Below are 27430 nucleotides of genomic sequence, written 5' to 3' on the forward strand. Positions count from 1 at the left end.
GTATTCGTATTCCCTCAACATGCAAAAGCAGAAGGATTGCGCAGCATGAGGAGGATTATCAGGGGCTTTGAGACTCGTGCAGAATGTGTTCACGTATCCTCAGATTAAGTTGGGACATAGATATTTCATCTCCAGCATCTATATATCCCACTTCATTGCACCATGGGCCTTGAACTTGGTATTCACTCAGACTCACCAAACCGTCCTAGATCGAAGGATAAGGATCCCTTTGCTTGCTTCTTTAGTTGGACTCTCCTCAGCAAACGCAAAATCTCTATCCCTCGCCAAAAGACCACGACAAGATCTTCTACCTTTCGTTTGCGACCTCCGATCATTGCCAACCCATCGACAATTTCCAATCACGAGTCGAAACCCGAACCGCACCAAGCCTACAATGTCTACCGAAGGCCTTTTAAAGCCCGTCCCCGGGGTCGAGCCCACGAGAGGTGGCGCCTACCTGTGGCGATATGTCCCGAGCGTGGGAGCTGCCGTCATATTTCTCCTCCTCTTCATGGTTTCGTTTCTCTATATCTCTTGGAAGATTTGGAAGACACGTGCCTATTTCTGCATCGTCTTCGTCGTGGGGTGTTTCTGTAAGTTCGGCAAACCCATGCTAACCAGTCGGCTCCTCAGCTAATAAATCTTGCCAGTGGAAATGGTTGGATATGGTGTTCGTGCGGGAGCTCACAGCAAGACGGGCAAGATTATGCCTTATGTCGTACAAAACATATTCATCTTGATCTCCCCGGCTCTCTTCGCTGCATCAATCTACATGATCCTTGGGAGGATCATCATCAGCATCCGAGCCGAAAAGCACTCCATGGTCAAGCCGTCCAAGCTAACAAAGATCTTTGTCCTCGGCGACGTCTTGTCCTTTATGGTTCAGGGTGGCGCTGCCGGCATGGGGGTTATCCAGAACCAAAGCATCGCTAAGTGGGCTGAAAGGATCGTCATCATTGGTCTCATGATCCAGATCATCGCTTTTGGACTCTTTTGCGTCGTCTCTGTTGTTTTCCACAGGAGAATGAAGCGCGCACCCACGGCAGCGTCGATTGGAAGCCTTGTCCCATGGGAGTCGACTCTGTACATGCTCTACAGCGTGAGCATTCTCATCATGATCCGATCCATCTTCCGAGTCGTCGAGTATGCACAGGGCTATACTGGTTATTCTCTCTCCCATGAGTGGACTTTGTATGTGTTTGACGCTCTTCTGATGTGGATTGTTACCATCATCTTTGCTTGGAGATTTCCGAGCCAGCTTGATGCTGGGCTTTCAAGCAGCTCAGACGACGTGAGGCTGAACTATTCTCCTCAGAAGTAGAGGGTTCATGGATTTATTTTATTATGTTGATATACATCAGATGGGAGATATTGGGCAAAAATGGGACCACTAGATAGTTTCCCCCGGTGGTTTTGGAGCGTCCACATGTCAATCTTGATAATTAGAATTTCCTATGTAAACCTTTCTTGTATCACTAATCACAATATATTGGGCGACCCCGCGTCCTCCATCCCTTGTCTCTACGGTCTCTACGTCCTTGACAGTATTAGAACCTCACCTCCTCCAACGCTATGCTACGGTTAAGCACCCGCAAATTACGGACTGGCTGTCACAACTGCTAAAATAGACATATCAAGTTTGTCGATACGGATCTCTCCTGTATCGGCCCTACCTCTACTCACTGCCATTGCTAGTACCTCAGCATTGTTACTTGGAAAAGTGCTCGGCCCAACCACGACTGACAGATCTGTGCCGTATACGGCATTGGGTTTTGATACCGTCATGTATTAATGACTATGTTTTTTGCTGTTGTGGCCGATGGCTTCTTGTGATCATTGCGGAAAATAGAGAGCTGTGGCGTGTTGGCATCGGCCTATTCTTTTCGATGGGTCGTCAGCAGACGCTCACACGCTAAGGAAGTAGTATTAAACCCAGCACCCATCCTTTTCACGTACTGAGACCATGATAAAATTGTAGTACCTGGGTAAAGGTTTATTATCTTGTACCTAACACTAACAATAGTCCCAATACCCACCCCCTGACAGCTCATCCCCTCCCTAGCCCTAACCCCCCAAAACGAGCTTAACATTGCTTACAGGGGCCGTTTTTAGCAAAAGGGTACGCAGCCTCAAGGTTCTTGCGGAAAAGAGGATCCTTCATCATGAAGGTAGCGGACTTCCAGTCGACAGTGTTCAAAGAGTTCCGGGCAGCAGCAGGCAGCAGCTCATACTGAATGAGAGGGGCAAAACCGCCGCCATCATCCCCAGTGATGTCAAGAGAATGGGTTCCGACAATCTTGATGTCCTGGAAGTACTTGACTTTGAAAGCATCGCCACGGATGTTCCAGGGGTTAACCTTATCCCATCTCTTCCAGCCACCGTGCGCGGAGGTCGAGATTCCTTGAAGCTGAGGCTGGTCGGGGTTGCTGATCCAGACAATGGCGCATTCCCAGTCGTGGCGGTGCCCCCTGGGGATCGGGGAGTCGGTCTGATCCTTCGGGAAGTACCAGCAATACATCATTCCAAACTTTTCTCTATGCCAGGCACCACGGGCATAGGTCTGTCCCGTGCTCCGGGAGCAGCCGCCGGTCTTGCCGCCTGACGGCTCGAGACCACCGCTCCAGTTCCCGTCCTGGTCGACGGCGGGGAATGCCCAGCAGCCTTCAACAGAAAGCAGTGAAGGTTGGTACTGCTTCAAAGCTCGACCGACAGCATCCTGGGCCCACTTCGATGCAATAGGTTGAATAGAGTCGTGGTTTCGCTCTTGAGCTCGCTTGTGCAGGTTTGCGTACCCTGCATCCGCAGGGGCCGGAGATGCCATCGCGCCTGCGAGGGCCAAGGAGATAACGTGCATGAAGTGCATTCTGACCTCGGCTTTGGGTTGGGGGTAAACGGTGCAGTTGCCGTCAGTTGAGTTGTTGAACGAGAGGGTCAAATGGAACCCAGTGTCTGAGGATGGGATAGACGAGGAGTGAAACAGCAGAAAGGGGGGAGAATGGGGGCTTATATACTATAGAGCGAGGCGCCAAGATTCTTGTTCAGGACATGAATTAGTACTGCAAAATGGTTCTTTAATGAATACGAGACTCTAAATACATATTTAACGAAAAGAGTATGCTAATAGTTACCCTTATTTTGCTAGGTCCATCGCTATCCTAATCTTTGCATAGCACCACGATCTACTTGCAAGGGTTTTCGGCCACACCGCCAAGGACAGGGGTTATCGTATCAAACGACCTCCTCAAGTGTATGGGCGTCGCTTTTGAGTTTGGTCAATTTCAAGCTAGACTACCTAAATAGAGCAGCTGCATGAAAATATCTAAAAGTTCGTGCTTATTTATCTGTAATTCGGACCGGTGACTGAAGCGCCAGGAGGGTTCGCATGGCCTAGGATACGAAATTCCTAGGCGACTACAGAGGAGGTCGAGTTGACCGTGACATCGGCCAATTTTCTGTCCTATCTGACCAAATAAAAGAAACCCTCGCTATATTGTGTAGTTCATACTCGCTTTGCCATTGTCTATCTGCTTTAAATATAAGCATAACTATAGTGATTATAGCACTTAAAAGACACTCTTCGACCTAACAGGGCAGTTATATTCATTTCTCGACATGATATTTGTGGCTGAGCACCCCGGACCTGGCCACCCTGATTCGTGGGTTGTCCCCTTGAGTGTGCCATGCATGCCCGCGGGAACCGAACAGTGCCTTATGGAGCCAATCTTTAACGACCCATCGGCCCCGCGGGCCCCGAGAACCTGAAGCAGCCCATTTCGGTATTTGGGACTAGAGCGAGTGAAGAAACGAACTGTAAGTGATGCCTATGTTTGGAAAAATACCAACACGAGCAAGATAATATAGCTGGGTCACTCGAGTTCCGGTTGCAGTAGAAGGGCCGATTCTTGACTTTGGGTATACTTCCATTGACAAAAGTTATAGCAAACACGACGTACCAGTTGGGCTGAAATGGTACATATGTAGGTAGGCGGCTGCAAAGAGGCTCTATACTATTGACAGGCTTCGGTTCCCATCAATTATTGATTGTCTCTTCACTGAGGCTCGTGACACTGTATTAACAGGATGTTGAAATGTTCCGCCAATAGTAAGCCCCTGTGACTGATCCATCGCCGTTGGGAAATCAAACCGCCAAGTACTGCCGAGGCCAAAGCGTAATGAAAGCCGTATGAGATTCTGATTCGCTTTTACCGTCCCTGGTTAGAATCTCTGCCCTCGCACGACCAATAGAGCGCCCGTAAACCGAGTTTAATTGTTCGGTCCAAGACTATGTGGTTGTGATATCAAGAGTGACATAAGATAACAAGGCATGCCAACGTTGGATGATTGGAACAATAGGGTAGAGGTAGACTTTCAATGGTCTGGACTACAAATTGAGTGCCTGGAAAATGCCTCCTAAATGGCCAACTTCAAAATTGCAGCCAGCCGAGTTCTGACCTCGTGATGATGGCCATTTGTGGCAAGGGTGGCCGGTCCACACCTTCGTATTCAAATAAGCCCCGATGCAGATGTGCGATTGGGATACCCAATTTCTCTCTAGGTAGGGGAAGGCCAAGATTCTCTATCCCCGAGTTGGTAGCTATTTGCGCTACGCACCGCCACCACCTGTTGCATACACCGGGGAAATGAAGCTCACCGGAGATATTACGCTAGACCAGGGCCTTCGGAGTTCGCCTTCTTTGCCTGATGAGTCCTTCTTAGCAACTTGACCGAAACCTAGTGGGGGTCAAAATCTCCAAATCTAGCGACTAACCCATAGTTGCTGAATCTACAGACGACAGAGTAGCGACGTGATTTCCTCGCTTTCACATCATCGACAGTAAATCGCAACTCTTTAACCCTCTCGGCCGCATGAGCGTGATCTATATTATAGAGAAAGAAAGGGCCGGCGGGAAAGTGTCATAAACGGATCAAGGTCATTAGGTCGTCCCTTCAAAGCTGTGAGCTCATCAAGAGGATATAACACGAAAATAATAAAGCAAAGAAATATCTCCAAGTATGTGAGTCTGAGACTAGCAGGATGGGGCTTTAGCGCATCTCGGTGTCTTTGTTCCATCTGAATGTATAGGGATGGCTACCCGAGGTCGACATGTTGAAGAGGGTTGCCTGGATATGAAAGGAGTCTCCAAGAATGTAAGAGCATATCGCGGGGCGCTTAACTAGGAGTTTCATCGCAGAGGGCAGCACATCCTATTCATCGATGTGTATTTTCCAGGTAGATCGTTGCTACTATGGCGAGCGCTTGGTTGACTTCTCAGACGCCCTAATTTCTCAAATCTCGATGGATGAATGCTTCAAGTGTATGAGAAGAGGGATGTCTAGCACTTCGCTAAAAGAAGTAATAATTCTTATGCCCCCTTTGATCTAAATGTTAAAGTCTAGTATGACTTTGGTTATTGAGACTCCTGAGTGACGTCCAACTGGATCGGCGTGAAGACGTCAGCGGCCACCAATGCCAAAATACAGCCATCACCGCAAACATGGGCAGTGCGTCAAAGAGGTAGAGGGGCCATTCGTGAGAAAGAAGATATCCATCATTTCCCATGACAAATTCCGCTACTCGAAAGATTGAACGACCCATGACGAGCACACTGACGATATAGAGCATCCAAATTGTCGGCTCCCAGTCGAAGCCGCCAGCCAAGGTGTGCTTGCTGACCGGATCCCCACGCATTCGGATATGGAACATGGTGACTGTGATGATGAACAGTCCAAAGATGATAATCTGGATCAGCAACCCTCCTATCACGATCTTCTCCGCCATCTTTGCAAAGTCATCCATAACCATCATTCCGGCGCCACCTCCCTGAACCAGAAGCGAGAGGACATCGCCGGTGACAAAGATTTTGGTGAGCCACTTAAGACTGATGATGGAGTGACGCTCGCCATTGGTCATGCGGATGAGTCGACCGAGCGTCATGTAAATCGAGGCTGCGAAGAAGACGGGGGCCAGAAGAATGAGGGTATTCTGAATGATATAGGGCATCAATTGGCCAGTTTTCTTCCTTGCAACGCCCCGAGTACCGAACCCGATAACCTCCACTTTGAGAATCCGTTGTCAGCCATCTGTCAACCGGGGCGTGTCTTGGAAATACTCACTTATTCCGCCGATGGGAAACGATATGGCAAACCAGCTTCGGTTCTTGGAAAGCCGTATTGTGTGAGCGATGGTGGCGATGCCAAACAGGGCAGCAGAAATAGCTGCGCCCTCGAGCGATGGTAGATATTTCCAAAGGTAGTAGTTGCCTTTATAAGGCTCAAGGGTTGCCATCTTTGAGACTGCTGAAGTACACTTTGGAGAATACAAAGGTGGTGGCTGGTGGTGGAACAAAAGAATGACTCCAAGGAAAGTAGAACGAACGACTCAAGGCTACAAGGGAGTGAACAACATGAGATGGTCGAAATCGAAAGGTGTTGCAGGCAATTTCTTATAGACGAAAAATACTACGAAAGTGTTTGAAATGCGCATTATGGATTTCTGCGCTCAGCCATGTTTCGCCGTTCAGTTGACCCGCAAACTCAGGAGGTGTGAATACGAGTATTCGCACTTCGAAGACCAGACCCTGATTATAGCGCTAAGGCATGCGTAACGCATCGGGCCTGATCCGCATGGCGGAAAAAGGACGAGTCTTGGCCCGAGCTAATCGTCTCTTAATAATGTGGATACTGCGACAAGAGCAGAGCTTTCTTCAAGCACTGGCGAACACGCGTGTCCGTAGTTGAAGGCCACGAGTATTATCAACAATTTGTGGTGACGTATGTGCCCGAATACTCGTGCCCCCTGAGAGGAAACTTTTAATGCATAACACCTAACAATAGACAGGTGTAGATCAGAAAGAAGACCGCGTCATGTCATTTCGGATAGGCACCATATAAGCATCTCATGCCTTCATGAGCGAACAGCTTTCATCCCCCCCATCGCATTTCGTCTCATCCATCAAGGCCTGACCATGGCCTCTCTCTGCTCGCCTGACGCACTTGCTGCGCCAAAATTAGTCGGAGGCCATGTCCTCAACTTCGATGTCAACTTGGTTGAAAACTACAACTCGACAGCTGTCTCTCTGCTTTACTATGGACACCCGACAGTCAACGTTGAAAACGTGAGCTTCTGCAACATCACGGTAACCTACACGCACCCCGGACAAAATGACACCATTCACGTCGAGACATGGCTGCCTCTGGACAGCTACAACGGCAGGCTCCAGTCCGTTGGCGGCGGCGGTTGGGTAGCTGGTCGATATCCGCCTAGTTACACTGCCATGAGCGGTGCTATCGGAGAAGGCTACGCCACCAGCACCACGGATGCTGGTCTGAAGATGCAGCAAGATATGCTGCCAGACAGTTGGGCCTTGGCCAGCGAGGGTAACCCAAACCTCTACGCTCTCAACAATTTCGGATCTGTGTCCCTCAATGACCAGGTAAGACGAGCTGCAATTCCTTCTGAATTCTACTAACAATGGATGGTTAGGCTATCATTGTAAAGCAGTTGATTAAAAGCTTCTACGGTCAGGCTCCAGAGTACTCGTACTGGAGTGGTTGTTCCCAGGGCGGCAGGCAGGGTATGATGCTTGCACAGAGGTTTCCCAAAGCCTACGACGGTATCCATGCCTGTGCCCCAGCCATTTACTGGAACCAGCTCTTTGGGTCTGCCTTCTGGGCGCAGTTCCTAATGAATGACATGGAATACTATCCGTACCCTTGCGAGATCAAGGTCATCACTGATGCTGCAGTCGAGGCGTGCGATGGTCTGGACGGTGTCATCGACGGCATCATCGCTGACGAAAGCTCTTGTCGTTTTGATCCTCTATCGGTTGTTGGGACTTCCTTCAACTGCTCTGATGCCGGCAAGAAGATGAAAATCTCTGAAGAGGCCGCCATTCTGGCCAAGGCGACGTGGGCTGGCCCAAGGACGAAGGACGGCAAGTTCCTTTGGTACGGCCCCAACATCGGTAGCCAACTGGGTGGATCTACCACGGCGTTGACCAACGATATTGGCCTTGCCATGACTTCCTGTTCGAATGGCACATGCACTGGTGTCCCTGTGGGACTCGGCGAGGTTTGGTGGAAATACTGGATCAAGTCTGATCCCGACTGGTCTTATAAGAACATGACGCACGAGGAATACGAATCCTACTTTCGTTCCGCGATACAGCGTTATGACTCCATCATTGGAACAAGTGATCCTGATCTAACTGCTTTCTATAAGGCGGGAGGAAAGCTCCTTGGTTATCACGGCATGGTGAGTGAAGCCCGTCATTTCACAACACATTCAAACTAACTCGACACAGAGCGATCAGATCATTCCCGTCAAGGACACGGAGCATTACTACGATCAGGTTTTCCGCAAGATACCTAAAGTCCACGATTTCTACCGTATCTTTGAGGTTCCAGGTCTCCTTCACTGCTCTGGTGGCCCAGGAGGGCAGCCCAGCAACACATTCGATGCCCTTAGAGCTTGGGTCGAGAACGGAACAGTCCCGAACACTCTTGAGCACCACTTTGTTGACGTTGAAGGAGAGAAGCAAAATCGCTTGCTCTGCCCGTATCCGAAGAAGGCTCAGCTCAAGCGAAAGGCAAGGGGGAAGAAGGCTGTTGAGAGCAACGACTTTGAGTGCGTTGAGCCGTGACTAGTGGTCTGAAAAATGGGTGAACGTGTACCGCGATTGAGCTTGTCGTCGGTTTTCTTTCTTCTGCTGTATTATAGTATTTTCTTCGTAAGCCGTGTTCTAGTCTCCCAGAACCATTAGACTCACATATCTTGAGCGTAATTTACGCCCCTTCTATAAATCCAACTGTCCCAACACTTCTCAACCAAACATGACTTCACATTTCACTCTCACCCTTTTATCAATCCATCTAGCAAAACGTGAGAATGTTTGCATTGCTAAGCCTGTCACAATATCGAATACACATATTTACAGCAGACAAGATGATGAACGACATCCGGACTTCTTTACCTCCTTACAAGTCACAAACCGTCGTTCCTAGCGGCCACTTGTCGCCTCTGTAAACTCACCGATGAATCGGTCGGGGGAATTTTTTGGCCCGAAACCCGCAAAAGTCGCCGAAATCAGACGTGAAGCGGGCTTGGCCATCTCCTTGCTTGCGCGAAGACTACCAACGCGTACCCCGCAGGGGTCTGATCCAATGAAAATGAAGCTGTTCAAAGGTACTTCTTTTCCCACCTATTTTCTATCGTGATAGAAGTCAAAGCAATTTGCCGAGTTACAAAGAGGAACATTGCAAAGCCCGCAGCCGTACCTTGATTTCGGCACCTTCCTTTTGACCCTATTCCCGTCAGTCTCGGCCAAGGCACGGTCTGCAGCTTGTGATCTCGCAACACCACAGCGATGGCCCTGACAGGCGTGGCAGGGACTATTCTTCGTACGGCCGCGGAAGATGAGCTTATGGCCCGGGTTATTGAGATCTTCATTGCCGGACCTGTATCTCTTCCTTCCCTCACAGGCCGGGCTATAAGCCGCGATAAGGGCATCCACAAGGCAGCTTCTCCACGCCGCTTGCGACTTGTATCTCTTCCAGCTTGGGTTTCCGTATAGCTGCAATAGATAGCTGTTAATGAGGGCAACATCGAGGAGGAAGGTCCAGGCTAGAGCCTGCCAAGGGCCCCGACGAATACGGTGATCATAGCCTAGGGATGCCCTCAATTGGTCTCCTCGGTCCACATGATTCATTTCGTCATTGTAAGTAGCAGCAAAAGAAGGAATCTCGAATTCCTTCACAGCTTCCTCACCGAAGAAACGCTGTATCGGCCGTGCACGAGCTTCCATTGTGTTCGGCCTCTTCCTCTTCCGCTTGACAAGCTCGTCTCCCTTGAACACAGAAGTCAGGAAGAGCACAAGGGCATTATCCTTCCACGCGATTTGGTTGACCTGCCAAGCCAAGGGACAAATTAGTAAGGGAATCACACGTAAATTTGTCTCAAGGCCTTGCCTTATGATCAACTGTTGCGGCCATTCGAAGCTCGCCAAACTGCAGAAGGTTACGGCCGGCAGTGTCATCAGCTTTGAGCTGTACGAAGGGCTTGAACATGCCACAGTTGCGCCGAGCCGTGCCTGTGGCCCCGTGGCCTAGCCGGCGAAGATGTGTGAAGAGATTCGCGGATGAGAAGAGGTTATCGATGAAGACGTGATATCTGGCTTTTGGCAGCTTATTAACTAGGGCAACGACCACGCTCTGAGTCGGATTGAGAGGCGTATATAGATCTCTTCGTCTCTGACTACGTAGTTGACTAGGGAAGTGGCTCTTCTTCCTTGGGTGCCGGCGCGGCTTCTTCTGAAGACCAACTGGTCCATATCTCTTCTTCGGCTGGTGCCAAATCCACCGTAGGAAGAAGCCTTTTTGGGCTACAACCCAAGACTTGAAGCCGAGGGGCGTAGGTTTATTAGGGATCTTCGTTGTCTCGTATGACCTCCCTGTGAAGCGGGTCATACACTCATCCACAGCGATATTCGTGCCCGGGGCCCATAGATCGATAGACACACGCTGTATGTGCTCAGACCAGTTATCCACGGCTTGGAATACCTTCGGAAGCTGTGTATCGGCTATGTTGAAGGGGTTGAAGACTCGTATGTGCCGTTGAAGGAGCTGGAAGCGGTCGTATGTAAGGTATTTGCGTATACTGTGGTCGGCGCCTTGATGCCCCAGCGAGGAAGTCTCCCAATGGCGGTGGACCGTAGATTCCTTGTGAATTCCTGTGTAAATCAGGATGGCAAGCCATACGTATACCTCTGCAACGGAGGTCTCGTACCAGCCTCGCAGCCGGCTTGCCGGGCCCAAGTGACGGCTTTGGAGCAAGCTTTGAACCCAGGAATTAGTATAACGGACCCAGCTTTTGACGAGGGAATAAGGTAGGAAAAGCTGGAAAAGCTCCAGAGGCGTCTGGGGCAGTGGCTTGACCTTTAGGTCGCGTGAGGGCATCTCCATGGGAAGGAAGTAGGCGCCGCAGCTTGTGGTCGGGCTGAACACGGGTCTACAGGTGAAATCGTCAGGTTGCTCACGGCGGCTGTTTTCCTCTGTGATGTAGCTACTAGGGTCGGCGGCGTTAAGTGCCTGGCCAGGGACTGATTGGGAAGTCATAAGTCTCTTTGGAATGATTTCTATGGTGTTTTGGCTGTAATTGATTTCCAAGGGACCTCTCGTACCCCGCTCGTACCCGGGTCAATTACGTGAAAAAAGTGGGTCCGGTACGCGTTGGTAGTCTTCGCGCAAGCAAGGAGATACCATCACCAGAAGCCAATTTCGATGTGGAGGTCCCAGTTGTCCAATAATGGCCTGTTAAGCCCGGAACGAGAACGATGCTATTCGTCAGCTCCAAAACAAGCTCCGCAACTCTAATGAGTGGGGAAACGGGGGTTATGTTGTTGAGCTCTTGATATGGCGTATACTCGTATAGCACATAGCAAAGTGTCTCATTAATGATGCCTCAGATGACGGGTTCGGTAGTGCCAAAGACTAGGTGTTATGTAATAAAGTCCTACTCTCTATATATTTATCTCTGCCTGGGATGTTTCCGGTGAGATGCCGCCGTTAGTGTCAATGTCAAGCGCTTCATCCAGTCTGAATCTGGTGTCGATACTCGGTTGGTGCTTCTTGCGGGCAAGATCAAGGTCGTTGAGTATTTGAAAGAAAAAGCCCGGAAGCATGCAGATTTTTCTTGGGCTGTACTGGCGACTGGATCGCTTCTCGAACTTGTAGGCAACTTCGCTCTTCTCCCCAATGTTCGAGCAAGACAGAGCGTTGAGCGAAGAGCCAACGATGCCAAGGCTCTCAGTTTGCGATCTGAAGATGTTTTAACTCTAGTCAGATCATTGATCTAGATATGTGGCCCTTCAGGTGGAAATCTACAAAAGTTGAATGAGACCTTGGGCGGATGAATGCGTATTTCCAAAACGTGGACAAGGTAGCGATGCGCCCATTCCCCTGACACGGACCGTGAAAGCTTAGCCATGGCAATGCGCTTTAATTGACAGATCATTATCATGCCAGGGGCTGCCAAAGCAAGGCGAAGATCTTCGGGCAGATTACTTGAAAGGTTCTAGCATCAAGGCCATGACTATGGTACTCTTCGCCTTTAATGAGCCGTATGCGTCTCGGAGGGTAATTTACCCCGGCCCAAAGTCCGCTCCGCTCCCCCACCTTTCATCGCCAGCATTTATAGTTAAAGCTTCCAGGCTCGGGATATCTAAGTCTTTATAAAGTTGCAGTCTCTCATCTTGGTATCCGGTATTCAAATTCGACAGAATAAACTACGAAATGGCGACTACTATGCAAATATGGCAATTCTCAAGCCCCGTCAAGAAGATGGAGGATTCCCTAGCCATTAAGGATCAAGTGCCTGTTCCTTCACAAGCCTCTTTGCGCAAAGATGAAATGCTCATCAAAGTCATCACCGCTTCTCTCAACCCAGTCGACTACAAGCTTGCTGAAGCTGGCATCGTTGGAAAGATGATGGTTCCCAACCCTGCAACACCTGGGCTCGACTTCTGCGGACGTGTCGTCGCCAAACATTCATCGACAACCGGATTTGAAGAAGGTCAGCTCGTGTTCGGGGGCTTTCCATCCCATAAACAGCTGGGAACACTCGCACAGTACACCATTATCTCTACAGCCTGTTGCGCGCTGCTTCCGGAGGGCATCGATCCAGATGATGGAGCAGCTGTGGGAACGGCAGCGACCACAGCGTACCAATCTCTGATGCCAGACACGCTACCATTAGCTGCAAACATCTTCATCAATGGTGGCAGCGGTGGTGTTGGAACATGGGCTATTCAGCTTGCCAAGGCAATGGGTGCCAAAGTAACAACGACCTGCTCAACGAGAAACCTGGAGCTATGCCAACGGCTTGGCGCTGACCACGTCGTCGATTATACCAAGAACGATGTTGTCGAGTTCCTGAAGGAGCAAGGCGCTGTCTACGACCTTGTGATTGACAACGTGGGGAATCGACCAGATCTTTACGACAACAGCCACTTGATGCTCAAGGCCGGGGGAACATTTGTTCAAGTTGGTGTTGGGGAGTCCATGTCTCTGAAGGGCATTGCATCTACCATGAAGAAGCAGGTCTGGCCGTTTAGGACCCCTCGCTTTTATTTTGTGAACATGAAGAACTCGGCCAAGTTTTTCCAGGTCATTGGGCGGTGGATGGTAGAAGGCAGAGTGAAGCCCGTGATTGCAGCCCAGTTTGATTGGAAGGATCTTCCGCAAGCGTTTCGACAACTACCAGAGGGCCGTTCTCCTGGAAAGATTGTGGTTAATGTTAGTCAAGACTTGTAGGCTTACGTAGGTGGCTTGGAGAGTCAGACGGTTGACGACGGTTTCATGATCACCGTAAATGTATTGATACTGAATACGATATAATTAATCTTCCAATGTGACTTTCCAATACTCGCAATCACTACAGCCACTCAGACGGTCCAAATGTCTCTCCCATAGGAACAGTATCCAGAGGCACACCCATTCCATCTGCAGTCGTGTCTTGAACAGAGTTTCCCCACCAGCGGAGGGACACACCCGGGTAAGTGAGGCAGAAGAACACGAGAAACGTGGTTATAGCCAAAGCGCTGTCCAGTGAAGAGGAAAGAAGGTAGTTGTACTTGGTCCACCAGGCGTGGTAGCGTCGCTTGATCAACATGTTGAAGGCGAGTCCAACAAGACCCCAAGAGATGCAGTTGGCGGCAGTGGCGGGTGGGATGGATGACGTCGACGCAAAGATGACAGGAGTATGAGTCTAGACTTTGTGAGTTTCCTTCAATGTATGGCATGTGTGTTGATGTTACTTACATGCTGGAGAAGCTTATTCTTTGGAAACCGTCGAGCAGCCAGATAGACAATAACTGGCAACACAGCTCCAATCAAGAAGAACCAGAGCATGCTGTTGTACATAGAGCCCGACTTAAAAAGCTTGGTAGGGCCGATCAATCCCCAGAACACGGCGTTGGCTGCGTATCCGTTTGCCAAGGGACAGCGGAACTGTTGCATTGTTAGCTAGGGACCAGAAAAAGGCAATGTTCACTCACATCATTCACAGCTTCAGGAGTGCAAATGCCTTCGACGTTGGCCATGGCCCACAGGTTGACGCCTGTTTGGACTAGCCACGAGATAAGGATTGAGAGTATTTGGGCGGTGAAGGTAATTCTAGGAGGCTATAGCAGCATGTTAGCAGAGTCGGGAGAGACGAGTCGTGAAACGTGAAGCAGCGATTAGACGTACAATTTTCATGTAGTAGCCCATCTTCATAGACTGGATGTATCCAAGGCCTTGGAATGTGCACACGAGTGTGAAAACCTTGAACACGACATTGTTCATCATGTTTCCTGGCCAGATGAAGCCTCCAATCAGTGCAGCCAAAACACCAGTGTTGACAGTAATGTTGCAGGTGGCCTTCATCAAGCCAATTGGGATCAACAGCACAATGTTCAATAGGATGCTGATGATGAGTCCCCACCAAGGAAGCTGTGTGTTCTCAACATAGAGGAAGGCCATGCTGATACCAATGAGGGCAGCAAAGACACCAGCATACCACCAGATAGGCACTGGCTTGTAAGCACGCATGAGCCGGCCGTGGATATCTTCCCCCTCATGGTTGTCCTTCTTCGAGATGGTGGCCTTCAAAGCACCCCACACCATTTCCCGATGGTACAGGGCCGTATGAACAAGAATTGACGTGACGGAAGCGAATCCCAGCCCATACGAGAGTACGGATGTCGTGGATAGGAAAACTGGTGAGTATTCGGCATATGCCTCGTCATTGATGCTGTAATCAGGGTTCATGACACGAGAGGTGTTGTAAGGGGCTCCAGTGTTGTCAAAGGTGGATGACGATGAGAAGGGGAAGAATCTTCCATACCACACGTTTTGCCAATGCAAGGCTGGTGATACAATCCAGAGGAAGAAGACACTACCTCCAAGCACATTCAGGATAGCCCATGAAGGTACGACTAGAGGTGTTCCCAAATAGCCGGAGATCTGGTTCCAGTCCAAAGTCAAAGGCAGAAGATCCATGCCTGTAGTTGCGCCAAAGACTTGATTAAGAGTGACATCGTTAGGACGAATCCACGTGATCCAGGCAAAGGTTGTCAAAGCGGTAAACAGGAATGAGGGAACAACCTGCCAGGCCGCTGCGGCCACGGTAAATACCCAGAAGAACTTCATGCGATGTATCTTCCAACCGTTGGCGACGACGTTTTGGAACTTGGAATCGTGAAAGCCGTAGATCATGGAACACGTGGGCAAAGCTCCGGGCCAGACGCAAAAGGCCGGTTGAACCAAGAAGCGGTAGAACAACCCAACGAAACCGAAACTGAGAGCTTGCGTCGAAAGTAGGAACAGCAGCCTGTAACTCGGAGATATGGGGATGCCGAGGAACTTGTCGAAGGCGACGTAGACATCGCTGGCGAGGGAGCCATTGTCAAAAGCAGACACCAAAGAAGTCATGATGGCTGTAATGGTGTGTTCCTTGTGATTGAATGGTCCCGGGTTGAGACTAAATTCCCACCCGAACGGGAGACGGACGACGGTACTAGGAAGGACGCGGGCCATGAAATGACCGACCGGCAACGTGATGATGATGACGAGGTTGGATGACAAGAAAACTACGAAGCACTTGGTCTTAGTAACGATATTCACAGTAGAAACACCGCGTTTGAAGGTACATACTGGGCGGGGAGTGGAGTTGGAAGAACTGCAGGATTCCAGAAAAGATCAAGGTCGATACAATGCCCAAGAACCAGCCCCGAAAGGTGTTGACGGGAAGTTCTGGGTCATCAAATGGAGGCACTACAGCCTGCACCTGGTCAAAGGGCCTTGTATTGATCAACAGTGTTAGTTGAACAATATTTATTGTGAAAGAGAGTAAAACTTACGAGTCCTCGATGCTGCCATTCTCAATCTCGGCATCATGAGCTTCAGCCGTGGTTTTCTTCAGATGACTATCGCCATCAGAGGCTGCGTCTTGTTGAACTTGAGTATGCGCCATAGCACAAATCTTGATGAAACAAACAAACAAGGATTGCCTAGCTCAATTGATGTTGTCTCGAGGTCAAAGCTCTTGCGACTGGCCCAGACTGAAGCTTCTCCAGCCGGGGAAGATGTGGGTATTATTTCCATCGCCATCTCCAATACGTAACTAAGTCCTTATCGTTATCGGTTTGACAGGGCCAGGGTAATGAGACGCTAGCGATATCACGTACAGAATTTCCGTTTTGGTGTTTCTTTATCTGGTTCTTGTTTGGGACTAGTTCGTCTCTTATCAGCAGAGGATCGGGTTGCTTGTCCGACATGTTGGGAGTGCATCAAGTTGATGGCACAAGATCCGGAACTCCGCGACTCATTCATGCATGGAAATACGCACGTGCAACAAGGTGGCGATATTCACACAAGTTACAAGCTCAGCGAATGGTTTACTGTTCTCTCAGCGTGCCAAACCTGGTCTGTGCGGCGTTGTAGGGTAGGTTGTCGCACGACGAAGCAATGTGACTGGTGTGACGAGCAGTAGATGTAAAAATAATCCAAAATTTATAACAAGAATTATAACAAATAGATAAAGCAGTCTAATGGTTTCTTCTATAGCATCGTTATGTTCTTATTGTTACTTCTTCTAAGACTCAGATTTGCTTATAGCTTTGCAACCCCAGGATCTGTCCGATGCCCATGGTTAGAACAAACCAGTTGCTTAAGCATCTAACTAGAAAGTGGCACAATGCGTGATCTCATTGATCTTGTGATTTTCTATCTAATTTGATAAGAAAATATTAGTGTATGATGGTGCTCCCAGTATTCATTATCGTCATCTGACTCTTGTGGTAGCGCATACCGACCATGCTCATTACTGGATTACCTACTTCGACTATGACTTCTTTATCCCATGACATTGGCTGAACACCTGACAATGGGGGCGTCACTACTAATCCTATCAGAGAGTCAATATTTATCGTTGGTATCTGATAATCTTCAAGTCCGTTTATCCGGACTGCACTTCTTGATACCCATGTCCCCGGAAATCCCCCCGTTCACAGTTACCGCATTCGGAAACACGGGACGCGACCCTCTCGAGCATACCGTTCTGATCGTATGGCGGTCTTCCAAGGCTCATATTTTATCTGGCAGTTGAATGATAAGCTCGTGGTCACAGTTTGATTATCTTGCGGAATACCGTTCAATCTTGCCAAGCAGCCATTCCCTTTCAGCTCTCCAATATGACAGCAGGACCAAAGCCAAATGGCACCAATGGTGTTAGCCCAGCGCCCTTGAATGCAAAGCCACTCCAGAAAACCCTCGTCGCTCCGGCTGATGAAGCTCCAGTCCCGGCGGGTGATGACCCGATTCGAAGATCCCAGAAGTGCACCACTAGCCACATGCTGGTTGTGAACTGGACAAAAGATGCTGGATGGGCAGCACCCACCATCAAGCCGTATGGAAACTTCTCCATGGCCCCGACGAGCAGTGTTCTACATTATGGGACCGAGTGCTTTGTGAGTCTTTGTCATTACTCGACAGAATCGAAACCATGTTGTCATGTACCCGAGCCCGTATCTAACATGATACAGGAAGGGCTGAAGCTGTATCGTGGATTCGATATGAAGCTCCGCTTATTTAGGCCCGACCTCAACTGCGCCCGCCTTCGACTATCATCTCTGCGCGGTGGTCTTCCCGACTTTGATCCCGATGAACTTCTCAAGCTCATTGAGGCCTTTGTCCGTGTTGACGGAGAACGATGGCTTCCTGAACCGGGAACGTTCCTATACCTTCGCCCTGCAATCATTGGAACCAGTGCTGCTCTGGGGGTTAGCCGCCCCGCTGAGGCCACTTTGTTTCTCGTCGCAGTCCTATTCCCACAATTTGGGCAGGCTGGGCCCGGTCTGAAGCTGCTTTGTTCTTCGGGACAGGTTAGAGCTTGGCCTGGTGGATTCGGGAACGCCAAGGTAAGAATTATTGTCGCCTGGGTTTCGATGTGTGAATGTCTCTAACTTGCTTCTCCAGCTTGGTGCCAACTACGCTCCATCTCTAGTCGCCCAGGAAGAGGCCAACGCGCAAGGATTCATCCAGGTTTTGTGGTTATTTGGACCAGACGATAATGTCACCGAGGCCGGTGCAAGCAACTTCTTTGTTATTATTCGCAACAAGGAAACGGGGCTGCCGGAGCTTATCACGGCACCGCTGGGTGACGTCATCCTTGATGGCGTGACGCGTCGGAGTGTCCTGGAACTCACTAAGGAGAGGCTCGAGAAGCCTGTGGAAGATATCCAGCCACTGCTCGCAGTGGAACGACCCTTGACAATGGCAGAGATGGTACAAGCTTCCAACGAGGGCAGACTGTTGGAGGCATTCGTGACCGGTACTGCTGTAAGTCTTGCATCCCAAGCCTATGTGATCTGCGCTGACATTCTGAACTAGTTCTTTGTGGCTCCAGTTGGTATGATTAGATACAAGGACACCGACATTAATATCGGCCACAAGACTGAGGATGGTGATCTTGTGGCGCCTTACACGTTGATGTTGAGGAACTGGCTTAAAGATATCATGTACGGGAACGAGCCACATGCCTGGGGTCGAGTGCAAAGCAAGGCCGTGTGAGGTCGCTTGGTGGAATCTATTGTAACATTTCAAATGATAGAGGCTGGAAATAAGTTGAGTCTCTCTGTTGAGGGATGAGGCTTGCGATAACTGATTTCTGAATAAGTTTGTATAACTTTATCTGTTCCAAAGAAAGCCTCACATATGACTATTTAAGTGATAGCTTATCCATATTCCGTATTTTACTTCCCACTTAGATCTCGACCTTGAAAAGATCATTAACCCTTTCGATCATTTACTAACTTGCGCGACCATTAAGTTCTTGTACTCTAAATACACCTATAAAACCTGAAAAATTCGAGTCAACGACGCTTTGCCCTCTCTGTTAAGAACTCCGCCGCTTGTTCAAGTGCGTGCTTCATATGGTTCTGTCAAGCAATAATTAGTCCTAGTCCAGTTCACATCGGAGTTTGAAGCTATACCTCTGCTGAGTCAACTGACAACCCGGCAACATGAGGAAGTAGCGCAACACAGTCTAGGTCCAGCAGCTTTTGGCTGATGCGAGGTCTACGTAGATAGTCAGCTCTTGGACTTGTTAGTATGTGATGTGAACGTCACTTACTCAAACTCATAGACATCCAGACCGGCACCGCCAATAATTCCGTTCTCGATGCCCCATATCAACGCTTCTTCATCGATACATTTCCCCCTGGCAACGTTGACGACTCTGACACCTGTCTTCATGAGCTTGATTCTGTCCTTGTCGAGGATGTGATGTGTCTCGCGCGAATATGGACACGAAAGCACAACGCAATCGACTGCAGACACCATTTCATCAAGGTTGCTCCACGCAACGCCAATTTCGTTCGTCTCAACCTTGCGGTCATTTTGGCTTCGACCGAAATAGTTGATCTGCATGTCCAAAGCGTAGAGGAGCTGTCCAATGCGTTTCCCTATGCGGCCGTACCCGATGATTCCAACACTTTTCCCACTAGGTTCGAGGCTATTCTTCGAAGCTCTTGTCATGGCTCCAACGAAGGCTTGTGGATCGCCAGTTCGAGCCGCCTTCTCTGCCGCACCAAGTAAGCGAAATGCTGAGATAACGAGGTACAGAGCTACGGTTGCGGTGGCATCAGTACCCCCCGCCGTGCTGCGGACCGTAATTCCACGAGCAGCATTGCCGGCGATGTCTTCTGATTCCAGCCCATGACCCAAGTTGATGAGAAGAGTCAAACTCCCGGGTAAGGTTGGCGTCCAACGCCCTACTCCGATCGTCCAACCATTGGGAAGACCAGTTGTGCTTTCACCTCCAAGTCGAAGAATAGCCGATGCATGGGCGAGGGGGGATGTTGGAGATTCGAGATCTTTGTAGAAACCCTCCTGAGAGGAAGGCTTGTAGGGAATAATGTTGAAGCGAGATGCCAAGGAGGCTGCGACTTTGGCTGCAGCAGGCAGAAGACTTCCGAGATAGACAATCGTGGGCTTGTCAGTGACCACCGTTTCGGGCGAGGGCGTTGGGAGAGAGCCCATATTGTGCTTAGGGGGAAGGTAAACGACAGTGCTTAGCAGAAGGGATGCAGTGTTAACTGAACTTCATGTGTAGGCCTGGATGGTTTATACAAAGTAGCTATGGGAGTCGTGGCTTAAGGACTGCGAACCGTTTAAATCTTCCGTTTTGGGCAATGCGATCGATATCTAGTCTTGTTATCATAGCGATCTGAACAGGCGGACTGCGCCGTAAGTACAGAGTGAGAACAATCATTCCTGAGTGTCAAAGTACTGCCAGTCAAAATGAGACCCCTGCTGCCTGTCATATGTGACTTCATGTTGACGCTTAGAAGAAACCCATTATCACAACAATTCTGATTCATTCTTATATCTAGATATATATAATCCTATTTGAGACAATACTTCCGGACCTACAACTCTCCGCCAATCAACCAAGTGTTGATAAGATGCAGAGAAATCTCAGGCTGATCCAAAGGAACCATATGTCCAGCCATATCTACAGTAACAAAACTGAATCGAGAAGGCTTCTTACTCTGCAAGTTAGCCTTGACGGCAACCTCCTTCATTGTCCCCGCCTCAATCGTCTTCCCATCCTTTGGCGCGTGCCAAACCCGCATATCCTGCGAAACAAAGTCGGCTTGGCCAGCCCAAGCCACTCGCTCAGTCCATCGCAGGTTCCCGGCAGTATTGCATGCCAAATCCAAGTTGCCGTTGTAGATGAGCACGTCGACCTCGTTTTCGAGCAGGAAGAGGACTTCTCGAGCTGTGTTGACGTAGAGGTCATTTCCCTGACCAAAGAGGTCCTGAATCTCCTCGTTCAGCACAGTAAAGTTGCCAACTTGCTTGGGAATGCCGAGAACGTCGCGAATTGAAGGCTCGTTCATATAGTCTTGGATTCTGAGAACCCCAGTGTAACAGAGTTGGTCTACTTCGCAAGTCCGCGTGATATCGAATGGATCACGGCCTCCCTCTCCGGTCTCGCTGTCAAATAAGGCTCGGATCTGGCCGCTGCAGAAAGAGTCTGCGGCGTGGCAGAGAATTGGATCAGGATTTTGGTAACAGGATTCGTGAAGAGATACACATCGAGGAAGGGCTTCACGAATCTGTGTGCATCGCGTTTCGTTGAAAATAGGCGTATCAACGCCTGGCTTGGTCGTGCAGAGGGTGTCGTAATATCCGTAGGTAGTATCCAGCGGCGAAACAAATCCATCTCCGATCATGACGCTCTTCAGAGGGATCTCGAGGCCAGACCTCAATCCAGGGTCGAGTTTGTTGTAACGCACAATCTCTGCGGCAACGGTTGGCACGTAATGTCCGCCATAACTCTCACCCGAAATGTGGAAAGGCAATGAGCTCAGGTGCGGGAAAGCACTGTAGAAGATTTGAAGGAAGATGTGGACATCCTCGGCGGCAGTGAAGGAGTCCGAGGGCATGTCAACGCCCTCGTCAATATAAGAAAAGCCGGTTCCAGCTGGCTGGTCAATGAAGATCATAGATGCATTGGCGGTCCAAGAGAAAGGGTTTCGCCTTGTCCCGGAGCTGTCTTCGTTAATTAAGCAAGGGCCAAGCTCCATCATCATGCCTGTGTACGTTAGTGTCGAGGAAGATGGTAAAAGCGACCATGAGCCACATACCAATAAGCCCACTGCATCCCGGGCCGCCCGTCATCCATAGATTGAGAGGATCATTCTGAGGGTCGGAAAGACTCTCAACATACCCTGCACCATAGTGTGAGAAAGCTAGAGTAGAAATACACTGCTCGAGACTTACAAAAGAAGAGGTGTTTCCCTTTGGCCTCTAGCCATCCAGTGTATTGCTTCGACTCAGTGTCACAAAGGCTGGAAGACTGCTCCCGAATACGCATTGAATACCCGGGATAATGCTTCAAGCCAAAAGACTGCCATTCGGTCGATTCACTCCCCAAGAGTTTCTGCTCGATTGGCGTTGCAGAGGCTGGTGAGACCACAGCGGCCAGAGCAAGCGTCAAGGTCGTGATTGCACGAAGAGCCATGATGAACACAAGTTGCAGTATCTTGGAACGTACGTTTCGACTGCCTCAGCTATCACTGCGAGTAATCAAAGGGTGCTGAAGACGCTTATCAGTCTGCTCTCGGGCCGGGGGTATCGGGAATAAACACTCAAGGTCAGCCCGGATCAGACGGCTGGTTTCTAATCCACCCCCGGCTCAACTGACCCACTCGTAAAAACTTCCAAAAGCGGCAATTCTGTACGAGCGGCCGCAAAGGGATCCGGCCTTCCACTTGTGGCTATGGGGCTCCGTTTGTATTGATCGCACATGGTTAGATACTAGATAATAATAAACCCGGAGGTTCGGATCCTGTCAGTTCAAGTACCATTAGTGAATCGATCAACTGGCTACGGTAGATTACATCAACATCGCTCCCCATTCTTCACTTTCACTGATACCCCCAGTCGGCAGCTCTGGTATCATCATGCTCATGTTTTAATGGCCGATTTAAACACCACAATGCCCTTAGGGGCAGTTCTGAGGGCCTCGCTGACTCTGGGAAGCACCCTTACGCTCCTGGCGTTGTTCTGGGCTCAACTTGCGCGTAGCCGTCAACAGTCACACAAGCTGGCTACTTACACGTCAAGCCATGTCTTTTTCAACACACTCGGCCTCGTTGCTACAGTATTTGCTATTGGTTCTCACTTTTGGGAAGCCTTGAATGCATCTACATCATCTCAACGCCTCGAGGGTGCCTCCTGCACCGCCGCATGGGTGAGTCTCGACTTTGTTAAGCTCTCTAGTGGCCCTAGCTAACACATGATGATCAGAGTGTCGTGCTCTTGGCTCGACTGACATACTTTGCTTCTCCCATATACAGGCGACTTCTACATGTGCTGGCCAACAGTCTTTCCTTTGCCCTCTTCCTGGTCAATACCGTCCCAACCATCGTCTATCCACTCGTCATTATCCCTTCACCTGGAAGACATCATGTATTGGACACGCTTCTCCTCTGCAACCTGGGCTCAACCTTGCTTGCATCAGTTATCCTTCCAGTCTTTACGCCAGCACACACAATACTTCCCGATGTGGGTTCATCTCTACACCCTTCACTGAGATGTTCGCCTATCGTCCGATGGTGGTCCTACGGATGGGTCACACCTTTCGTCGCCTCGGCCTACAAGAAGGGGGGCCAACTTGATGCAGACCATCTTCCTGAGTTGACCGATACCGCTGACCCCCTCTTGCTGTCTACCAAGTTTGTCGAGGTGCGGCGCAAATCAGACTCTACCAGGCAAGCCTTGTGGTCAACTTTCAAGGATCGACTTCTGATTATGGCCATGCTCATGGTGTTTTGTGGCTTCTCCGAATTTCTGGGAGCCATTGGGTTGCGAAGTCTCTTGACAAGTCTCGAGGGCAACGCACCTGATCGATCTTTTCGACCGTGGTTCTCTGCTCTTCTGTTTGGTGCCTCTCCCGTCATCCGTGGCTTGTTCATGCAGACTTTCGAGTTCTTCTCAACCGACACAATCTGCCGACTGAAGGGAATGGTCATCTACGTTATCCACAAGAAGATCCTCAAACAAAGGGATGGCGGTCGCATCGACGTAGGTCAGGTGACAAACCACGTCGCCGCAGACATCGACAAAATCTCCATCCTGAGATACACCATCATGGCTGGCTTCATGGTTCCCGTCGAGGTTGCTGTTGCCAGTGTCATTCTGTATCAGACACTTGGTTGGTCAAGTCTCCCTGGATTGGCCCTGATTGTCATCACCCGCATTCCTATTTCTTGGTATGTGAACCGATACCAGGGCCGCGCCCAGTCACGTGTCATGGAGGCAATCGAGGCAAGAGTTCGTCGTGTCAGCGAAGTCATCGATGGATTACAGACCATTAAGATGCTTGGCCAATCGTTGGCCTTTACCTTGTGGATCGGTGAGAAGCGAAAGTCAGAGCTTCGAGCCATCTGGAAGAAGCTTGTGATAACCACGGCCTCCGAGACTCTCTCCTCAGCATTCGTCCTCATTCCCTTGATCCTATCGCTGTGTATTCACACTCTTGTTGCTGGCCACCGCCTTAGTCCAGCTGTTGTGTTTACAGTTGTGTCGGTCTTCAACACGTTAAAGGGAATGATGTCGCTGGCCGTTATTGGCGTTAGCACACATGCTCAGGCCATGGTTTCCGTTGACCGCGTGGTCCAGTTTTTGGATCAAGACGTCGAAAGTCTTCTGGGACAGGATGACACAACCTTCACGACCCCTTACAGTGATGAAAGCAGGGGCCAAGGAACCAGCGACCTTGGGGCGAGGAACGCATCGATTGCTGTCAGGCTGCCTGATGGTTCACGCCGAACAATCCTGCGAGGTGTCTCTTTCCAGATCCCCCGAGGCGGTTTGACTGTTATTACAGGGAAAACGGGGTAAGTTTAGACTTCTTCAATTTCACACGAATGCTGACTCTTGGCAAGATCCGGCAAATCCACACTCATCAAAGCCCTTCTTGGAGAAGCACCAGTAATCTCCGGCGAAGCGTCCCTTCGTTCCAACGGGTCCGAGACGATATCTTACGCGAGCCAGGCCCCATGGATTCGTAACAGCACCATCCGAGACAACATCCTTTTTGGTGGACCGTTCGTCTCAAAGAGATACCATGAGGTCACGCAAGCTGTGGCATTGCATGCCGATTTCCGCCTTCTCCCGAATGGTGATCTGACCCCTACTGGAGAGGCCGGATCCTCACTATCCGGCGGTCAGAAGGCTCGTGTTGCTCTCGCCAGAGCTGCATACGCCAATACAGACATTGTAGTTCTTGATGATGTGCTTTCGGCTCTGGATGCAACAACTTCCAGTCACATCATTGACGAGTGCATCTTTGGGCCTTTGATGAGGAGCAGGACAATGATTCTCGTCTCGGACAAGGCAGAGATATGTCGTCAGGCTGACCAGGTTGTGGAACTGGTCGACGGAGAGGCCCAGGTATCTGTTCAGCAAAGGGACACGGCCGCCCTCAAACCTGGAGCCGTCGAGATATCAAACGTCAGGGAAATTGAGCTCTTCCAAGAGCCAGACTCGGAGACTCAAGTCACACGCGAGACAAGACTATCTAGACCACCGACAGGAGAATATTCGTCGCGTGCTCAATCCGAGAAGGTCCTGGATGGCCTCATCGGCAAGTCCACGATCTTCAAATACCTAGGGATGTTTGGTTCTCCCACGTTCTTGGCCTTGTTGAGTGCTTTGATCTTGTCAGGTCAGGCTGCTGATACCCTGTCTTCACTCTGGTTGACGAAATGGTCTGCCAGTTACAGCTTCGATCAAGAGCGTAAGACAGACACGACCTCGCTGTTCTTCGCGTCTGTGTACTCATTGATGGGTCTTTCACAACTCGCACTGGCTTGTGTGTCAACATTGCTCTTCTACAGAGGCGCCATTGGAGCCAGTCGCAAGCTGCATTATCGGATGCTTGTCTCAGTGTTTGGAGCTACGTTTCCATGGATCACGTCAACACCGGCCGGTCAAATACTCAACCGCTTCTCATCGGATGTGTTTTCACTAGACAACACTGTCAATGAGCTGCTCAAGCAAGTCGTCGAAAACTCCCTTTCCATCGGCTTCCGGTTAGCAGCAGTATCCTCGATGCTGCCACTCTTCCTGCTTCCTGCTCTCATTTTCCTCTGTATGGCTTGGTTCACTGGACGCGTGTACCTGTACGGCTCCACTGCCGCAAAGAGGTTGTATGCCGCTTCTCTGTCTCCCGTTTTGTCCGAGCTCACCGACGCTGTGTCTGGTGGTGAGATCATGCGAGCTTACAGCCGGGAGACCATGTTCCGACACTTGTTCTTGGAATCGCTGGAAAAGTACCTGCGCGGCTGGGAGACAGTAAGTGGTACGCAAAGATGGCTGGCTGTTCGTATGGATGTGTTTGCTGGGTTGATCCAAGTGTCTACTGCCATACTCGCAATCACTTCTCCCAACGCGAATCCAGCGGTAGTCGGATTTAGCATGACAAGCGCTTCGGCGTTATGTACAGCATTACTATGTGAGTGTACAACCTATTTTCCAGTATGGAACAAGGCTAACAACCCAAGATCTCGTGTACCTGTCGAGTGTATTGGAGATTGAGATGAACTGCTTTCAGAGGATCGAGGAGTACACTCACGCGATTCCCCAAGAGCCCAAAAACGAGCCCGAGGGAGATGGGGGTCTAAAGGGCCTGGAGTGGCCCACTAGAGGCGAGCTCGAGATAGTCAACCTGACTGCTGGTTACTCGCCAGAAAAGGCTGTCTTGGCCGACATTGACCTCCAGATACAACCGGGACAGCGAGTGGCCATTGTTGGGCGCTCTGGCAGTGGAAAGAGCTCCCTGGCAGCGACCATATTGGGATTGACCACTAGAATTGATGGTCGAGTCCTGATTGACGGGGTGAGTATCGACTCGGTAGGGGTGGAAGAGTTGCGGCGCGGCATATGCTTCATCCCTCAGAACCCAATGTTGTTTACTGGTCCGCTCAGGTTCAACCTGGACTTAACCGGCACCGTACCCGACAAGAAGCTGCGACAGATCTTATCTGATGTCATTGGAGACACTGATAGCGTGGCCAAGTGGTCTCTCGACCGGCAGATTGAACGCGATGGGACCAACCTCTCTCAAGGAGAGCGACAGCTCATCGCAATCGCGAGGGCGCTAGCAACATCAGCTCGGATTGTCATCATCGATGAAGCAACAGCAAGTCTGGATGCGGAAAGCGAGAATCGGATGCAGAAGCTCCTGGCAGAGAGATTCTCGGACAAGGCGGTGATGGCAATAGCGCACAGATTAGCGACGATTGTGGACTTTGACGAGGTGTATGTGTTGGGCCAGGGTAGGATCATTGAGCGCGGGGTCCCCAGGCTGCTGCTTGAGTCGAGACAGGGTCAGTTTTGGAAGCTTTGGCAGAGCATGGATCAGCAGCAGCGCCGGGATGCTTAGGGGTTGTTAACTGAAGGGTTCTATGTCTCTCGAAGGGTATCATGGCTTCATCGTATGGCAAGTCATACGTGCACCGCCGGCGGTGCAAATAAGATCACGTGATATATCGCACCGCCGGCGGTGCAAATAAGGGCAACGTGGCATTATTGAACGGGGATAACACCCTTTGAATAAGGCCCTCAATTTAATTATTAATAGCTTCTATTACCCCAATTTAATGACTAATAGTTTCTGCATTATTAATTCTATCTATAATCTCTTTTCCCTGCTCTAATGGATTTAATTGCGGCTTCTTGCTCCTTCCCTGATAATGCCCTCCCCCCCGAGGGCGAATATTATAGCCGCGAGGACCTATGCACCGCGATTAATGCCTAGGCTGCGCCGCGAGGCTATGCCTTTATGACTAGGAGATTAAGGAAGACTCCTAATAGAAGA

At 50.0% G+C, this 27430-nt stretch overlaps 10 protein-coding genes across 10 annotated transcripts; 5 read left to right on the plus strand and 5 right to left on the minus strand.

The window, feature by feature from the left end:
• Positions 1-394: 394 nt before the first annotated feature.
• LRP88_12925 (RTA1 like protein-domain-containing protein) lies at positions 395-1321 on the plus strand (the record flags this gene model as incomplete). The annotated part of the gene is made up of 2 exons (XM_083249310.1): positions 395-593; positions 651-1321. The coding sequence occupies 2 exons, from the start codon at positions 395-397 to the stop codon at positions 1319-1321; spliced, it is 870 nt and encodes a 289-aa protein (XP_083095112.1).
• A 762-nt stretch (positions 1322-2083) lies between these two features.
• On the minus strand, positions 2084-2863 carry LRP88_12926 (NPP1 family protein; the record flags this gene model as incomplete). Its single annotated transcript, XM_083249311.1, has 1 exon — positions 2084-2863. The coding sequence occupies one exon, from the start codon at positions 2861-2863 to the stop codon at positions 2084-2086; it is 780 nt and encodes a 259-aa protein (XP_083095113.1).
• A 2523-nt stretch (positions 2864-5386) lies between these two features.
• LRP88_12927 (RTA1 domain-containing protein) lies at positions 5387-6286 on the minus strand (the record flags this gene model as incomplete). The annotated part of the gene is made up of 2 exons (XM_083249312.1): positions 5387-6057; positions 6115-6286. The coding sequence occupies 2 exons, from the start codon at positions 6284-6286 to the stop codon at positions 5387-5389; spliced, it is 843 nt and encodes a 280-aa protein (XP_083095114.1).
• A 679-nt stretch (positions 6287-6965) lies between these two features.
• Positions 6966-8642, plus strand: LRP88_12928 (Tannase/feruloyl esterase; the record flags this gene model as incomplete). The annotated part of the gene is made up of 3 exons (XM_083249313.1): positions 6966-7433; positions 7484-8254; positions 8304-8642. 3 exons carry the CDS (start codon positions 6966-6968, stop codon positions 8640-8642), a joined length of 1578 nt encoding a protein of 525 aa, XP_083095115.1.
• A 3646-nt stretch (positions 8643-12288) lies between these two features.
• LRP88_12929 (NAD(P)-dependent alcohol dehydrogenase) lies at positions 12289-13308 on the plus strand (the record flags this gene model as incomplete). The annotated part of the gene is made up of 1 exon (XM_083249314.1): positions 12289-13308. The coding sequence occupies one exon, from the start codon at positions 12289-12291 to the stop codon at positions 13306-13308; it is 1020 nt and encodes a 339-aa protein (XP_083095116.1).
• A 121-nt stretch (positions 13309-13429) lies between these two features.
• Positions 13430-16009, minus strand: LRP88_12930 (uncharacterized protein; the record flags this gene model as incomplete). The annotated part of the gene is made up of 6 exons (XM_083249315.1): positions 13430-13762; positions 13816-14004; positions 14052-14177; positions 14245-15626; positions 15691-15836; positions 15897-16009. The coding sequence occupies 6 exons, from the start codon at positions 16007-16009 to the stop codon at positions 13430-13432; spliced, it is 2289 nt and encodes a 762-aa protein (XP_083095117.1).
• A 1219-nt stretch (positions 16010-17228) lies between these two features.
• LRP88_12931 (uncharacterized protein) lies at positions 17229-18606 on the plus strand (the record flags this gene model as incomplete). The annotated part of the gene is made up of 4 exons (XM_083249316.1): positions 17229-17504; positions 17580-17954; positions 18013-18375; positions 18427-18606. The coding sequence occupies 4 exons, from the start codon at positions 17229-17231 to the stop codon at positions 18604-18606; spliced, it is 1194 nt and encodes a 397-aa protein (XP_083095118.1).
• Positions 18607-19164: 558 nt separating this feature from the next.
• On the minus strand, positions 19165-20076 carry LRP88_12932 (uncharacterized protein; the record flags this gene model as incomplete). The annotated part of the gene is made up of 1 exon (XM_083249317.1): positions 19165-20076. One exon carries the CDS (start codon positions 20074-20076, stop codon positions 19165-19167), a length of 912 nt encoding a protein of 303 aa, XP_083095119.1.
• Positions 20077-20465: 389 nt separating this feature from the next.
• LRP88_12933 (Alpha/Beta hydrolase protein) lies at positions 20466-22066 on the minus strand (the record flags this gene model as incomplete). Its single annotated transcript, XM_083249318.1, has 3 exons — positions 20466-21637; positions 21690-21773; positions 21826-22066. 3 exons carry the CDS (start codon positions 22064-22066, stop codon positions 20466-20468), a joined length of 1497 nt encoding a protein of 498 aa, XP_083095120.1.
• Positions 22067-22543: 477 nt separating this feature from the next.
• On the plus strand, positions 22544-26995 carry LRP88_12934 (uncharacterized protein; the record flags this gene model as incomplete). Its single annotated transcript, XM_083249319.1, has 4 exons — positions 22544-22798; positions 22855-24446; positions 24495-25912; positions 26115-26995. The coding sequence occupies 4 exons, from the start codon at positions 22544-22546 to the stop codon at positions 26993-26995; spliced, it is 4146 nt and encodes a 1381-aa protein (XP_083095121.1).
• Between the last annotated feature and the right edge of the window lie 435 nt (positions 26996-27430).

The sequence above is a fragment of the Fusarium phalaenopsidis genome (genome assembly GCF_050370095.1).
Source record: "Fusarium phalaenopsidis strain FUZ10S chromosome Unknown contig_32328, whole genome shotgun sequence".
NCBI lineage: Eukaryota > Fungi > Ascomycota > Sordariomycetes > Hypocreales > Nectriaceae > Fusarium > Fusarium phalaenopsidis.